The 18000-nt window shown below is 39.4% G+C and overlaps 1 protein-coding gene across 1 annotated transcript in view; it reads left to right on the top strand.

Annotated features, from left to right (window-relative positions):
• LOC114042722 (mitogen-activated protein kinase kinase kinase kinase 4-like) overlaps positions 1–18000 on the top strand; it is a 228954-nt gene that overhangs the window by 111804 nt on the left and 99150 nt on the right. Inside the window, exons 5-6 of the mRNA XM_027861416.1 lie at positions 12256–12366; positions 13497–13587. Of these exons, the coding sequence (XP_027717217.1) occupies positions 12256–12366; positions 13497–13587 (202 nt within the window). The remainder of the gene's footprint in view (positions 1–12255; positions 12367–13496; positions 13588–18000) is intronic.

Here is an 18000-nt window from a genome sequence, read left to right as displayed (position 1 = left end):
CCTCCCAGCTTTGTGTCATTTCCAAATCTGATATACATTCCATCTATTCCTTTTTGCAAGTCATTGATAAGAATGTTAAACAGCCCAAGGCCAAGCATAGGTCCCTGGGGCCCTCCACTGAAGCTCTCCTTCCAAGATGACACAAAATTATTAACTACTCTTTGAGTCCAAACATGCAACCAATGCTGAATCCAACTTACTGTATTGCTTTCCAATCCACACCTCTCCATTTTTTCCACAAAAATATTAAGAGATATTTAATCCAATGTTTTGCTCAAATCCGAATAAACTAACTCTATAGCATTCTTCTGATCTACCAGTTTAATAACCCAAGGAAAATTTACTCTGGGATGACATCTCCTTGATAGAATCGTGATGATTCTTCATACTCACCCCTTCCTTTTCTAGTTGTTCATTAATCATCTTTTTAATTTTCTATTCTAAGATTTTCCCTAGGGACTGAAATCAGAATCACTGATTTATAGTTTGCAGGCTATATTATCTTCCCCTTTTGGAAAATCAAAACATTTGTCCTTCTCCAGTATTACGAGATCTTTCCCTTTCTTCCTGATCTTTAAAATATTACCGATAGTAGTCCAGTAATCATATCCTCTTTAAGTACCTGAGGAGATAATTCGTCTGGCCCAGGTGATTTGAAGTCATCAAGGGCAGTTAGAGACTCTTACTATTTCCTTACCTTGGGTGTGAACTCCTTGTTAGCCATTTTGGTGCGGAGTTCCTCTCCCCAGGCTTCCTGAGATTCTGATCCAGGGTTGAATTTCCCACTGTTTATTCCCCTGTCTTTTGAAGGAATGTCTCACACTATTCATATTGAGCCACCTATTCTCTAGTTCCTACATCATCATGTTTGGGGAATCCATAGGCTTGGAGCCACCGTGTTGATTATCTTCATAGAATGTTAAATCTTGGCCTTCACCTGACACTCAGCACATTGAGGACACAATATGTCTACCTTCCAGGAGTGTTCACGTGAGCCAAAAATGCTTCTTTTAGTATTAATGTGAACAAAGGAGTTTGTGTGGTTGATTTCAATGTGAGCTGAAAGGTAAGAAGACATGCGCTGAAAATAGTTAAAGCTTATGTTATCTGTTGCCAAAGGAGAAGGAAAGAAATTCTCTGAAGAATTCCACAAGACCCTCCAAATCAGGTCAGTATGTTCTTTAATAATTGCTGACTTCTATGCAAAGTTGAGGGCAGGTCAAGATGGTTAAAAAAAAACAGTGTTGGAGAACATGGCTCAGGTCTGAGAAATACAAAAGACTAAAAGCTCATAGGAGCACAACTTATAGACATAAAATGGGGGAAAAAACCTTTATCATCATCTCTGCCGTGATCCATTTTCATCATCAGTAGAGGGGAACCACCACCACCACCTTTGAACCTTGATAACGTCACTGTGCCACATGAAGGAGTAGAAATGGCAGTTGAGAAAATGGAATTGGGAAGAGTGACTGGACTATAGCAAATACAAGTTGAGAAATCCATGGTGGTTGCCATATGATCTTGAAAGCATTTTTTCCTCTGGAAGTAGAAGACACCAAAAGAAAGGAAACAATGACTGATAATACAAATGCCCAGAAACAACCAAGAGAACATCACTGACTTCCAACTCACATGGCTACTTTCTCATTGCTTTGAACATGGCAATTAATGCTTTTTTATTCATTTATTTCTCTTTATGAGAATAATCCTTATGCTTAGCAAGGGTATTCTCTGTGAAAATGTGAGAAGAGAACAGGCAGGCTTTGATGGTTCTCTATTAGCAGTTGCACAGCTGACTGTAATGTGAAAAAAAAATGTAAGATGCATTTGTTGTTGGTTGTTTTTACCAAAAAAAGCATTTGATTAAGTAGAAAAAAGGCAACTTAAAGTCTCTCTTTCAACAAGGAGCCTCTCATGCATGTACTAAGGTCATGCAAGATTCCTTGATAAATTTAGTCACAGAGATAAATGGATGCAATGGCCCTGTGATTATTAATGCCAATTGAGGCAAAGGTGTCAGCATTGTCGTGGAATATGGCTTGTGCAGAGTGCAAATGAAAGAAGATTCCTTATCAGTCTTGGTGAGGTCTTCCAGATGTTCCTCTTTGTGTGTGGTATTGTGCTGACTACATCAAACCCCAGAATGTTAAAGGACCTCCTGATGAGATCTAGGATTATTCTGAATAGATCAGCCCAACGGACCATACAGAAGAAACTAAAAGGGTGAATGGTGCCTGTTGTCCCCACTAGGACATGCAATTGGCTGGCCAGTAGTCCATTTATTTAGTTCATTAATACCTATATCTGGAACAGTGTATGCAGAAAGACAATGAGTTGCGCCCAGAATTGAATAGAAAAAAGAGAGCAGGGCTCAATTGCATTTGGGAAATTGTGCAGGGCTTTTAGTTGATCCCAAGCAGCTTCCCATCACAAAGATCCATCTTTTCAGTACAGATGTTTTCCCAGTGCTTCTGTATGGCTTCAAATCTTGGAATGCTGCATTCCAGGTTGCAAAGGGCAATGGAAAAACATATGATGGGAACAAGCAGGCTACAGAGTATATTTTTGCCTTTCTTTGTCTCTCTAGTGCCTACCATGCCCAACATGTATTAAGCATTTAAAAAAAGCTTGTTGGTTGATTGATGGTGACATGTCCAATGGTGAACTGTACGTAAGATGTAAAGGGTCACTGAGTAAATATATGATCAGAAAAGTAATTAGAATCATCATTAGATCAGAAAGGGGGCTAATAAATAGATGGCTCACAGACTCCACCATTACTCACAAAATATGCAAAGATTTAGAGGAAAGGCTCCAGCATGTTGGCTGGATCCCCTGTAGAGTATCTTTGGAAGGACATGTATAACAATCCCAAAGGCTTGCAAAGATTTGGATGAGTTGTGAGCTAGACTGATAGATGGAATACCCACATTCATGTGATCATAGGTTCATTGAAAATTGAAGTATGTGCAAACTACACTTAGGAGTAAATGTGCTGGAAAGCATTCGTTTAATATTCCAAAGCCAAATAGGAATGGGTTTTGGATTAGCTATTGTTTGTGGTTTATCCATGTATCTGTTCCCCTTCATTAGCATAAATAATCAAGAGTTGGCTACATTCTGAAAAGTCTAAGGGTTTTTTTTTTATTGACAGAGTAGTTTAATGGCATGAGCAATTAAGCATAAATATATGCTTTTCTCTTTATCTGAAATAACATCTGCTATTAAAATAAAGATTGACATATAACTCTATTCTCTTCACATTGGTCAGGGCACTAGTTAGGGAATTTAGTGCCTGAGGATGAAAAACTAGCCAGCCATGCAGTCAATTCAGTGGTGGCAAAAATAGATTTCCTGAGAAATTGGGTTTATTAAGAAAATAAAATCTGAATGAGACACTATCAAGAGTTTTAAGGCCTAAAATGGACCCACCTTGGCAGCAGTCCCATTTGGAAGGACTTGTCCTGCAGGAATGAAATTGATTTTTTTTCCCCAACGTGAATTTGCTAATCTCTTGGGAAAAATAACCAAGCAGTTGAAGGCCCCCTTGTCCCCTTCATAGAGTCAGACAAAAAAAAAACAAAAAACAACAAAAAAAACCAAATACCTTAAGGACACAGCTCTGAGGTGGAAGTTGAGATTCCTTAGCCTGGTTTTCACTTATCTCCCTTAATCTGGCTCCACCTTCACCGTAGATGTTTATCTCCCATTACTCCCCACCATACTTCCTCAATTCCAGTGGAACTTTTATCCTTACTGTAGTCCATTTGTGCTATATTCATTATTGTCTTTATACATTTGCTTATACCCTTCCCATCTTGAATGATTTCCCCTCTTTTTCTCAGTTTATCTGGATTCTATTCATCCTTCAAGGCTCAGCTACTCAAATACCATGTCTCAAAAACTATTTCCCACTCCTCTTGCTCACACAGCTTCCTCCTTCTCTGAATTCCTGGTACACTCAGAGCTACAACTACATAATTTCTATCTTAGTTGTTCTTTAAAGGTTTCATGCATCTTACTTTCATCTTCCCAATTAGACTATATGTGCTTCAAGCACAGAAGGAAGGACAGAAGGAAACAAACATTTATTAAGCACCTACTATGTATCAGGCATAGTGCTAAGTGCTTTTAAAATATTGTCTTATTTGATCCTCACAATAACCCAGGGGAGGGGTAGGTGTTATTATTATCCCTTTTTTCCACATGAGGAAACTGAGGCAAGTAGAGCTTATATGACTTGCCCAGGGTCACTTGCCCAGGAAGTGTATGAGGCTGGATTTTAACTCAGACTTTCCTGGCTCCAGGCCCAGTGAAAGAATGAATCACAGGTTCTCCTTGGAGAGGCAGATAATGAAATTGACAGAGTTAGTTTTATCTATCATCTAAAGGTGCAAGAAATACCACCTCATGGGACATTGGTCATTGTGTATTGCAATGCCGATGATAAGCATTTGCAAAAAGACCTCCATAAAAAAGGATTTTAAAATATGTGTTGAAATCTGTTATAGCAAATGAAGAGGTGGAGACGTTATATAAAGAATTTAAAGCAGTCTAAATCTAGTCAACATATTGGACATAGGGAAGGACAGTGAAGAAATATTTTGAAAAACATGGGTCAGGAGTAAGAAACATGAGAAGAAATAACACATAGATTACAGAGAAGCCTGACGTCTATGTATCATAAATGTTTTGTTTTTTTAGAAAGAGTTAAGGGGGTACATATAGTATATGACTCACACTCGACATCCCCAAAAGTAAAACTGATTATAACAGGATAATAAATGGTTCCTGAAGTGGGACTCATTCCTGAATCTGTGTATATTTAGACCAGGGACTTGATAGAGCAATGAATAAAGGCAATACCAAAGAAATATGGAGATGATACAGTGGAAAGAATGCTTGTTCTAGAGTCAGAGGAGTAGGAGTCAAATGCCACCTCTGATATTTACTATTTATGTGATTTTGTCAAGTCATTTAACTTCTCTGTGCCTCAGTTTCCTCATCTGTAAAATGAGATGTTTGGACTAGATGGTCTCTGAGAGCCTTTCCACCTCTAGGTCTATGATCCTATAAGAGAAAATTAAAAGATATACTGAGAATAGATTGAGTTGGTCCAAGACAAACAGAAATGTCTTTGTTTCATACATAAAATGTGTATGGCTTCACTTTTTTGTAGTAGCAAAGAACAGGAAAAAAACAAGGTGCTCATCAACTAGTGGAATAACTGAATAAATTTTGGTATGTGAATGTAAGGGAATTTTATTGCATTGTAAGAAATTAAGAATATGAATAATTGAGAGAAACTTGGGAAGACATGAATTGATGCAGAGTGAAGTAAGTAGATCCGGTAGAACAATTTACATGATGACCACAGTAATCTATTGGAAAACAGCACTGAAAGACTTCATATTTCTTATTAATGCATTGCAACTTCAGAGAACTAATAGAGAACTCACTTCTTGGCAGAGGTGGTGGTAGATTACAAGTATGGAGTGAGGCATTATATTTCAAAGCTTGGCCATTGTGTTAATATTTTCTGTTTAACTGTACTTCCTTATTATAAGAGAGGGTTCTGTAGGGGTGGAGGTAGGAAGTCCCTGAGAACTGATAGTTACATGAAAAAATCATGAATAAAACATTTTTGAAGAAAAAAGCAAGCAATAAAACCAACTCTAGCCTGACCTATTAAAGGAACTACTGATGCAAAAAAATGGGAAATGGATAAAGTAACAAATATCAGCACAGTCTATTGCCATTTCTTGAGGAAATTTATCTTGTATAAATGTATGTTACCTTAGTAAAACCCATAGTGGGGAAGAAGGCAAAAGAGGAAGTGGTGGTAGAGGAATAGAGGCTACAACAGAAGGAAAAAAAAAACCTTAGAGACTTTGACTTAAACTACCAACCCAATGGGATTTCGATTCCGTAAGCAGTACTTACGGAATTTCAGAATCTTAGAGTTGGAAGAGACTTCATACTTTATGGATTTTGTTTCCAAAAAGTATACACAATAGGGAGAATTTTGCAGTGAACTGCATAAGTATGTGGTAAGGTCTTTCTGGCTTAATGATTATTGTCTATACTCAAAGTGTGAGCTGGTCTCTCTCCTAGAAGAGAAAGTAAAGAGACTCAGAAAAATTTTTCTCTTCTCCAGAGTCATAAGATCTTAGACCTACAGCTGGAAAGTACCTTAAAGGCCAAATAGTCTAACCTCATTTTACAAAGGAGGAAACTGAGGCCCATAAAGGCTATATGACTTGCACAAAGTTGCACGTAGAATCATAGATCTGAGAACAAGATCTAGATTTCTGGAAACAGAGGGTGCAAGCATAATGAGGAGGAATGCTGGCAGACCCAACATTATTACTGTCATATACCTGGTTAAAATGGAAGAATTGAGGAAGAGATCACAAACCTGGCACAAGGGCATGAGATAATAATGACTTCAATTTGTCCTAAATCTGTGAGAGCTCCCTTTCTGCCCAATTCATAGTAACTAATAATATCTTGACATACCTTAATAATAATTCATCCTTCAAGGAAGAGGACCCAACAAGGAGAACTTTTATTCTGGATCTGATTCTCCTCCACAAGAAGGAATTGGCTGCTGGAATATAAATGATGAGAACCTTGGGGGGAAGATAGGAGAAGAAAATCAAGCATAGTCTGATATGTACTCTAGATTTTTTTTTAAATAATTTCCTTTTTTTCTTTCTCCTTTAACATTCAATTAATTTATTTCACTCTAATAGATATTCCAACACATTAGACTTCTATTGTTGTTCAGTCATTTCAGTCATGTCCAACTCTTTGGGACTTCATTTGGGCTTTTCTTAGCAAAGATATTGGAGTGGTTTGCCATTTCCTTCTCTAGCTCATTTTACAGATGAGAAAACTGAGGCAAACAGGGTTAAGTGACTTGCCCAGGGTCATACAGCTAGTAATTGAGGCTGGATTTGAACTCAGGTCTTCTTGACTCCAGGCCCAGTGCTCTATCCATTGTGCCACCTAGATGTCTATGAAAAACTTTAAAAGTAAGCAACTATTGCATACCATGCCTTATAAAAGCCATACCTTTTGCATGTTTTGAGTAGCACCTGGTAAACTATGAGCATTTAAAATATTTTTTCTTATTTTTATTGATGTCTTTTGTATTTATGTATCTTATGTATTTATGTATTTATGTATTTATGTCTTATGTATTTATTTCTGAATATATCCCTTTTCCTCCTTGCCATAAAGGTAAAAAATAAAGGGGGAGAAAAGCAGTTCATCAGAGCTAACATATCATCGATGCCTGATTATATCTACAATATCTTATATCCATAACCTCTTATTTCTGCAGTGAAGGGAGAGTTGCCTTGTCTCAACTTCTCTTTGGGGCCAAGTTTCAGCATTGTAATTTTGCACCTTTCAATTTTGGTATTTTGTTCTTTTAGTTTACATTTTTGTAACCATTGTGTAGTTTTCCCCTGTCTCTGCTTACTATATTCTACAGCAGTTTGTAAAAATTTTCTGTGCTTTTCTGAATTTTCCATATTTATTGTTTTTTATGGTACATGGATATTATATTCTTTTTTTTTACCATAACTTGTTTAATTATTGCCCAATCAATGGATGTCTTTATTTCTAGTTCTTTTTTTTAACTAAACTTAAGATTTCATTAGCATAGGGAACCCCTGATAAGGAAACTTCCTCTATCAGTGCAAACTCATACTAAGTCTGCAACTTATATTATTATTATAGTTATTGATCCTATTTTTACAAAAAGTGCTGTTATGAAGGTTTTTTTTAATAGGGGGGGCCTTTCTATCATTAATCTCCTTGGGATATATGATTAGCAGTAGGATCTCTGGGTCAAAAGGTATATATGCATTTTAGTCACTTTTTTTCCCACATAATTCCAAATTGCTTTTCAAAATAATTGGAATGACAGCTCTACCAACATTGTGTTATCTTCTTATGGTTCCTTCAACATTATTTCTATCCTTTGTCACTTTTGCTAATTTGCCACATATAAAGTAAAACCTCAGAACTGGTTGGATTAGCATTACTCTTAATGCTAAAGATTTGAAGAAGTCTTTCATATGGTCATTAGTAATTGCAGTTATTATTTTGGGAATTATTCATATCTTTGAGCATATGCACTGAGGACTAGCCTTGGTTTTACATATTTATTCCCTATGTAGCTTAGATATCAGACCCTTCTCAAAATATTTGAAGCAATATTTTTCCAGTTCACAGTTTTCGTTCTTACTCTTGTTGCGTTGATTTTGTTTGTGCAAAAGTTTTCCAATTTCATGTACTCAAAAATTGTCTATTTTATCTTTTATCACTTCTTCTCTCTCTTGTTTGATTATGACATTTCTTCCTAGCTGCAGTTATGAAAGTATCTGATTTTGTTCCCTTCTATTTTTTTAAGTGTGGCCTTTTGTAATTCAGACTGTATATCTATTGTGAACACATAGTAATAGTATATGAAATAAGATGTTGGTCACAACCTAATTTCCTCCAGACTGCTTTCCAACATTCTCATTAGTTCTTGTCTAATATGGAGTTATTCCCCCAACTGGGTTTACCAAACACTTAAGTTAATGAGTTTGATTATTTCTAGTGTTTGCTTATCTTATCTGTTCTACTAATTAGCTTAAAAACCTGTTCAATTATGTACATTTTTATTTTTTTAGCCAGCACTAATTACCTTTTATGACTACTGCTTTATAATATAATTTGAAGTCTGTTATTATTTTGTCTAGCTCTATAAAGTATGCCTTGGCAGGACATACTTTGGTTATTTGGTGCTTGGTACCAAGAAAGCTTTGTAGTTTGATTGATGTGGCAATAAATTTGCAAACTCATTTAGGCAGTATCATAATTTTTATTGTATTGAGGTGGCTCAACCCTGAGCAATAACTATCCCTCCAATTATTGAGGTCATTCTTGATTTCTTTGAAGAGTGTAGTGTACTTATATGTCTTGAGTATGTCTTGGCAGATTGACTCCCTGATAGTTTATGCATTTTGTAGTTATTTTAATGAAGAAATGCCAATGATCAGGGAAGAGGGTTAATTTTGTATCCTGCTACTTTACTTGTTATTAATTGCTATCATTAATTTCAGTTAGTTCCCTTGATGATTCTCTAGGGTTTCCTAGATAAATCATCATATCATCTGAAAATAGAAGTATTTTGTCTTCACCTTGCCAATGACAGTGTCTTTTAATTTCCTTTTTCTTGCCTCACTTCTATCACTAGTATTTCTAGAATGTTCGAAATAATGACCTCTCCACTATCCTCCCTCCTCCCTTCCCTCTTGTTCTTCAGTAAAACCTTTTATCCTTTTAGTTCATCTTCTCCAGATGATGATTTCTCTAGCTCCATACTAGATAGTTCTTATTAGACATATTTCCAAAATGCTAGTGATATCAGTAAGAAGAGAAAAAAATTAAAAGCATAAATATCAGCAAAGAGGAGTCAAAACTACCTATTTGCAAATAACATGATAGATTACTTAGAAAACCACAATGAATCAACAAAGAAATTAGTTGACACAATTGATGAGGCAGTAGCGTGTCATGTTGAAATAGTGCTCTACTCCTTCTTTATGTAGCGGATAGAGTTATTTTTGGGGGTCCACAGAAAATAATTGAAAAGGGAAATTAGTCAGACTCCCCTAGCCATATTATGTCCTGCAATTGCCCTCTAAGTTAATAATTTCTTAATAAACTAACCACCAGTTAAAGAAACAGTTCATACCACAGAACTTACATGTCCTAATTAAGTTTACTGAAGAATATTCTTTGTACTCATAGACTTACCTGGAGGACAGGAGGTGAGATGGGATGTTATTTAGAAATATGTTTGGAATTGGGTCTCCACCAACTATCTGAGAAGTACAGAGGCCTAAGATCTCCAGTCAGCTAATAAGGAAGGAGGCAGGTAGAGTGGCAACTTCTAAATTGTCTGGGGTATATGAAGTTGTAGCACTACACATTGGATGGCAACACCAAGGATAGTTCTCTACTAGCTATCTGGGCAATGCAGAGCTCTACAGTCCCAGTTCAGCTAGTGGGGAATTGGGTGTCTATGCCCAAACATCTTGGGAAGGTTCCAGAACCAAAGATGAGGTGGTAGCACTCCAGATGTTGCAAAGATGTTTTACGAGATTTCCCTTTTTTCCCCCCCAAATTTCCTATCTTTAATGGATATTAATAATGTTTTCATTTTCTAGTTCCTAGGGCAGGAATGGCTGAATAGGATGTCAAAGGGGCAGCTAGGTGGCATAGTGGATAGAGCACTGGCCCTGAAGTCACGAGGACCTGAGTTCAAATCTGGCCTCAGACCAAATACTTGACACTTAACTACCTATGTGACCCTGGGCAAGTCACTTAACCCCAATCGCCTAAAAAAAAAAAAAAGAATAGGATGGCAAGGATAGGAACAGAAGGCTCTCCTTTCTCTGGAACCTGGGGAAATCTATCGTTACATGTGAACTGGAGTACTAAGTAAATAAACAAACTTAGTTAACTTAGACTGAGTTGAGCATTATCACAATTACTTTAGGAATATAATTTATAAGTGAAATTACATAGTAAGCAGAAAACACTAAATGTATGCTACTGAGTTTTCTTTATCTCCTAAATAAGCCAACCTCTTTGAGAGAGGACAATAGAGCCTTTGCTTCAAAGAATTTGCACCTTTCTCTGGATAAGTTCCTAGCAAGCAATTGCAATTTATTCACTAAAAGAAAAGATCCCGTTTGCTATTTTATATCCTAAATCTGTCTAACACCAAACATTTGGTAATTGCCTACTGTGTGCCAGGCAGTGTGCTAAGTAATTGCTTTACAAATGTTATCTCATTTGATCCTCACAACAACCCTGGGAGATAGGTAGGTGCTGTTAATATCTCCACTTCTCAGATGAGGAAATTGAGGCAGAGAGAGGTGAAGTGACATATCCAGGGTCACATAGTTAGTAAATGTCTGAGGTGGAATTTGAATTCAGATCTTCCTGACTCCAGGCCCAACTCTCTATTCTCTGTGCCATCCTAGTGGGATATCAAAATTACATAACAGACGTTATGGGATATATTGTATCAGGTATTTGCCCTAATGCACATTTAAGGTCTGCCACCTTAGGCTGCATTAAGTAAGGCAAAGAGCATCTAGGTTTAGGGAAGTGACTGTCTCACTATACCCTGCCCCAGTCAGATCCGATCTGTTCTGGGCACCGAATCTTAGGACATTGATCAACTGAAGCGCATCCAGAGAAGATGGTGAAGTTAGTGCTATATGAAGTGGGGTTGAAGGAGTACTGGATGTTTATAGCCTGGAGAAGGGAAGACTTAATGACTATAATTAGCTCTCATTTAAATAGGGCTTTTAGGATTGACAAACTGCTTTACACACATTATCGCATTTGATTAAGGGAGATAAGATTACTCACTCCCCATACTAGATGGGTGGGTCTGGTGGTAGAGGGATTAGTCTTGTTTTGCTTGAGGAAACAGTGTAGTAAGGCCAGGCTTGCAAATTTCTAGGCACTAAATAAAAGTCAGATACTATCATTTTTATATCTTAGGCCATCCTGTCCCAGTTTGGGATAGCTCCAGTTGTTTTATGGCATTTTTTCTTACATCAAATCAATGTAATCTCTTTCTCCATTCTTTTCCCCTAATTCTGCTGGGGAGTAGGGGGGTGGGCAAATAAGAACCCTCCAGTTAATAATAATAATAACATTTATATGGGGTTTACTGTGTGCCATGCACTGTGCCAAGCACTTTATAATTATTATCTCATTTGATCCTCACAACCCTGGGAGGTAGGTGATATTATTACCCCATTTTACAGATGAGGAAACTGAGGCTAACAGAGGGTAAGTGACTTATTTAGGGTCACACAGCTAGTTAAATGTCTAAGGCCAAATTTGATCTCAGGTCCTCCCTATTTCTAGACCAGGCACTCTATCCACTGTGCCACCCAAGTGTCTTACCCAAGGTCACACAGCTAATAAGTGTCTGGGGCAGGATTTATTTAAACAGTTTGAGCTTTTCTGGCTTTGGGAACTGGGAGCATCTTTCCTTATGGATCCTCAAGCCTGTGCAGGAGGTCCTAAGGGAAGGTGAACGTCTTTGACTTTGTTTCTCCATGTGTTCAGCAGACTACAGATCACCTGAATGAAATGTCTTCCAGGGATGTTGAGGGAAGCACTTCTGGCCTCTAATATTACCTTGTTCTTCCCTTCTTATAGCTGGTGATGGAGTATTGTGGAGCAGGCTCAGTGACAGATTTAGTGAAGAAAACCAAAGGTAACTCCTTTAAAGAAGACTGGATTTCTTACATCTGCCGTGAGGTCCTCCGGGTGAGTCCTTGTGCAGTTATTATTCCTTGTGGTTATTGAAGGAGCCTGGATAGAGGTTTTAAAAAATGCAAATATGTAAAGGGCACTCTGTGGGGTGGGGTAGAAGGGCAACTGCAAACCATAAAAGATTGTGGATTGGAACTGGAAGGAAGGGAGGAAGGAGGGTGATGAGTGTATGAGGACAGCCTAAAAACATGAGACTTCTCCCCTTTAGAAAGAGAAAAGCAAGAAGAGATACGATCTCACTCTCTAAAATCATGATTGAATGTGAACTTAAACACCCAATCCTGGACATGGAATAGGGTGGACTCTTCAGCCTGGTGTTTTTCAGAAAAGTTTGCAACTGTCCCATTACCTTTTGCAGACAGACAGACAGTGTGAGCCCACTCCCTTCTTTCTCCATCTGAAAAAACAGATGTACAAAGCAGCTGTACTCCATTCTGCTTTCAGCGCAGTACCTGCCAGGGACTGGGCGAAACCCAAAGCCCCGACTGGCCCAAGTTGTGACCTAGGCAAATGGGAGCACCTAAGAACCAAGAACAGGAGTTAGGCCTGGCCACACTTGCACTGCCTGCAATCAGGAGAGATGCCATCATCATCTCTCACAGTGCCCCAAGTAGCTGGGGTGGGGTGGCTTCAGTGGTAGGGAGAAGGGAGTCAGTCCAGTAAGCCAATTCAAATTCAAGCCATTCTCAAATGAATTTCCATATTTCCCTAATTTTTCAGCCTTCAAAAACTGACCAAGAAATATTAGTAACTGGGCCTGAATGAGGTAAAATCCAGGGGATGTCTGGATAGCCAATTAAGCCAGCCGACTTTTTCCCTTTTAGAGAGGACAGAGGCTCCATAGTCCACTGAGGCAAAAACTTCTATGGGATGTTCTTTGCCTTTCCTGGGTGTCTTCCTTGGTTTCCTTTCTCAAAAGTCCACAGAAGTATTTCTGAGAACTTGTCATCTAAAGAATTCAGTCTGAAAAATCTAAGCCTGAGTAGCTTTTCTTACCAAAAAGCTCCAGACTTGTATCAGGATGGTCGGCAATCATTGACTGAGCCCCTGCTGTGCAAGAGCCCATCTAGGGCCCAATATTCCTACAAGAGGGTATGGTGCCAATGATGTGATTTTTCCTGCAGGGCCTTTCCCATCTTCATATGCATCATGTCATTCACCGGGACATCAAAGGACAAAATGTCCTACTGACCGAAAATGCTGAAGTAAAACTGGGTAAGTCTTCTTGAAGCAGTTGGTAGAGGCAGACATTAAGCTCATACATAGAACTGAATATAGAAGAGAGCTATAAAACACCTGGTTTATGTATTTGTGTTACCATCACTGTCTTCAGACTGTCAAAGAGTTAGCAAGAGAGAGAGCTCTCATCTAGAGCTTACTCGTCTATAACATGGGCCATGTAGTAGAATGGAAAAAGTTCTGTACTTGGAGTCTGATGACCTGGGTTGAAATACCAACTCTAATACTGGCTTACTACATCATCTTAGACAAGTCTCCTTCACCCATCTGGTCCTCAGTTACTTCGTCTCTAAAATGGAGAGATTTGGCTAAATAATCAGTTAAGGTCCCTTCAGGCTTTGGCTAGATTTTCGGCTCTAAATTCACTTATTCCTTGCCAAGTCATTTCTCCTCTCTGAGCCTTAATTTCCTTACCTGTTTAAGGATGTTTGCATTATACTCCCAGGGCTGTGGAGAGAATCAAATTAAGAGGAGCCATGTGAGAGTTCTTTGTCGCCATAAAGTAATAGGTAATTGTGGGTTGCTTTTCTTCCTACTAAGACTAACCCAACAAATTGTTTGATATCATGTAGACAGTGGACCAATCAACAAGTAGATATTAAGTGCCTCTGGGTGGCAAACAAAAAGGAAATGGTGCTTGCCCTCAGAAAGCTGAAAAGGACCTCAGAGGCCCTCTAGTTTCATTTTAAAGAGGAGGAAACTGAGGCACAGGAAAGTTATGATTTGCCCAGCCATGGAGATAATAAGCAACATAGATAGAAGGATTTGGACCCAGGTCCTGAGGCCTCAGACACAGTGCTCTTTCCCCTGGACCACACCATGTGCCCAACAACACAACCATTTGGTTGGTGGTGTTTTTCACTTTTGAACTAGATGTTGCGGTACCTGCTAGCCACATGACCTTGTTGTCATGTTTGGGCAGAAGATATTATGAGATTTAAAGTAACACCAGTAACTCACATTTGTCTGGGGCTTTTACCACTCTTGCCTCTTTTGACCCTCATGGGCCTCTCTGTGGGATGAGCAAGTTGCAAAAGTATTGCTGTCACCCCAAGGAGAGTAACAAACAGAAAATGTGGTTCAGAGAGGGGCAGCGATCTGACTGAGGACACAGAGCTAGCAAGTGTTAGAGTCAGGACTTCTCCTCGCTTTTCTCACTACATATTCAGAAGGCCTGGGGTGGGAGTGGGAGGACTTAAGGGAGCCTTGTTGTTTAAGGCAGCTTTATTTAATGCCAGCTAATCACCTGCAAACATTAGAACAGCCGCTGATTTCAGATCCTATCACTACCCGGCCTCTCCCTAATGGCTTTCCATCCTACACAGTCTTTTGGGGGTTTGTCTGCAGCTGAAAAAGTGTCCAAATAGCACCAGAGCTGCATTTTATGCTCTCTGTGAGCGCATGCTCCATGGAGTTCTTATTGAGGGAGCAGAAGGTTGTAAGCATGTTTGTCCTTGAAATAAATGACTACAAATGTGTATCAGGTTGAAAAGTAATTCCAGGAAAATGTGTTATCTTCTCTATTCCTGAAAGCCACAGTCTTCAGAAATTCAGTGTGGAAATTTGTGAAGGTCACCCAGATTCCATCAAGTCCCAAACAAACAGTAAGAATTACATACCAACCCAAAGGGCATGGCCCTGAATTTTGAACATACAGTAGGACCCCACTTATCCAGAGGTCAGATTTGTGGCAACCTCAAACAACAGTAATACAGCCAAGAAGCTGGGAGTATCTAAAAGGGCTTCTGACATGCTAGGTGAATTGGTTAGGAAACAAACAAACAAACCCGTGGCCATTATTCTGTGAGAGAGCTCCCTGATGTGGCCCCTTCAGAGTATGACTCTCATTTTACACTCAATTCTTAAAATGGTGGTTATCTTAATTTCTCAGAAGACAGCAGTTAGAATAGGCAGGGCTATAAGACAAAGAGAAGGTGGTTGGGGTGGAGGCAATGTTTGCAGGGATGTGCCCCTATAGTATCTGTCTGATATTAGCTACTAAAAAAACAAAAGCTAATTGTTAAATTTTCGGGATGAGCATTTACATTTTGAAAATCTGCAAAAGCTACAAATCAAGACTTGGTTTATTTGTTGGTGATTTTCTCTTAAGTCTAAACAATGTTAGTAATGCAGATTAAAGTGTTTGTGTGTGTTTTCTAGAGAGCTGGTGGTTAAATATTTACCAGCACAACACTGGATGTTTGTGATGTAAAGACAAAAGTCATCAATAACTTTTGGCTAGGGATAGACTGGACCTGTGATTTGATCAGTGTAGGGAATTCCCAGGTAAGGAAACTCCCTCTATCTTATCTACAACTTGCCTAGGGCCCTGGGGGTGAGTTTAAAGGACTTACCCAAAATCACTCAGACAATGTGGGTCAGAGGCAGGATTTGATTCTAAGTCTTTCTGGTTCTAAGGTCGGCTCTCTCTCTCCACTATGTTGCCTCTCATCAATTTAATGTATTTTCTTTTAAAAAAAAATTAACAAAAGAAAAAAATTACTGATGTAAAAGTACCTCATTCCTCAAAAATATGAGAAAGTGTTACAGGGACTGGGGATTTTTAGCCTGGAAAAGACTTAAGGGGATACATGGTAGCTATCACCAAGGAAAGATTTGAAGGGCTGCTCGAGTAACAAAAGGATTAGCTTTATTCTGTTTGGCCCCAAAGGGCACAACGAGGGACCAGTGGTTGGAGGATACAAAGAGAAAGATTGCAGGTCAGTGCCTCACAAGACAACCCATTCCTTTCTGCTGGAATGAGGTAGTGAGCTCCCTGTTATTGGTAGTGTTCAAGTAGAGCCTGCATAACCACCTAACAAGCATGAAGTAATAGAGTAGTGACTTAGCAGACCCAGGTTCGAATCTCAGCATGGCCTGTTGATATCTGTGCAACCCTGTGTTACATCACCTCCCTGGGCTTCAGTTTCCATAACTGAATAAATGGGCAAAATGAATAGATTGAATTAGGTGATCTCTAAGGTTCCTGAACCAACTTGAAAATGTTAAGGTTTCCTGCATGGAATTGGACTAGATGACTTTGGAGATCCATTCCTATGCTAGGATTCTGTGTTCCTATGAGCAAAGTCTAGGGCAGGGCCAGGAAATGGGAAGTTAAACATTCAATACAAAGCTGAGGTCCAAATTCAGAATAAGAGTCAAGTTGGGAGCTACAACTCAGTGTTAGCCCAGAATAGAAAAGCAGCAGGGGCAAGTTGATGGTGAATTCATCAGGTCATCAGGTGAAACTGGCTGCTGCTTCTTAGAGACCTGGCTAATTGTTTGGGCAGGTGGACAGTGCCATGGGCAGGTGGACAGTGCCATGGGCAGGTGTTGTGGGGGTGGAATCAGCTGGTTGTTCTGGAAGCTGACCTAGTAACCAGGTGTTGCCAGTTAGCCCCTGAGATTAGCCTCACTTTTTGGGTCCCCTCCCACTTCAGGAGCAACTTCATGAAGATGGGCATTAACTGTTCACTCCATAAAGATGACTACTCTACGGTAGGAATTAAAGATTTTCCAGATGATCCCTAAAGCTCAGCAAAAAATTGATGATAACAGCATCACCTCCTTCCTCAGCTCTGTTGTTTCTGGCAAAGCAAGATCGCTGACAGAACATGGCTCTTGTCTGAGATTTTTTTCATATGGTTTTCCGTAATTTCTAGCAGTATTGTTCCTTTATAGCAGTAGTGGTAATTAGGTTACAGAGGAGTGAACTGAAGGCTGCCCTAGGAAATCATATACTCAGGGAGGGCAGAGAAGTGAGTGAGGTTACAGGGATGGGGAGGGCGATCAATCCCGTGCTTCCCTCTCAGACAAAGTCAGGTCACTAGGAATCGAGAGAAGGCGACTCTGACACAGGGACATGGCTGCCTAGATTGCTAGGGTCAGGGCCTCAGATTGGTTACCTGGAAAATGAGGGGATTAGACTAAATGACCTTGAAGTTTCCCCTCTAGCTCGAAATCTGTGATCCTGCTCAGGAGCTTGCTAAGTAAGCCCTGATCTAACCTATTTCTGAAACCTTCTGGAAAAGGACATTCTACAACGTCCAGTGGTAATGTTCCAACATCCCATAATCCTTGTGCTTGGCAAGAGCTCCCTAAGCACAAACCTCAATCCCTCCTGCTTCCTCTTGGGTCCCTTCCCTCTCTTCTTAGTGCAGATGGGAACATTTTTTCATCAACTTGCATACGCCGAAAACCCAAAAAGTCCTCAAAAGTTTTCCCCCTTCCCCCCTCCTTCAGAAAAAGGCTGCCTTTTTTCCAAGCTGAGAAGCCCAGACATTTTCTCTGTGTCCGAGACTACCATGCCAAGCTCCTTCTAATGTATCCCACAGATGAATGTATCCCACAGTTGCTAATGCCACTCTTTCCAAAGCATCCCACGATTAA

The sequence above is a fragment of the Vombatus ursinus genome, unplaced genomic scaffold, assembly GCF_900497805.2.
Source record: "Vombatus ursinus unplaced genomic scaffold, bare-nosed wombat genome assembly UNPS02014735.1, whole genome shotgun sequence".
Classification (NCBI taxonomy): domain Eukaryota; kingdom Metazoa; phylum Chordata; class Mammalia; order Diprotodontia; family Vombatidae; genus Vombatus; species Vombatus ursinus.
Note: the sequence above shows the minus strand (reverse complement) of the source record. Positions and strands in the feature narration are given on the sequence as shown.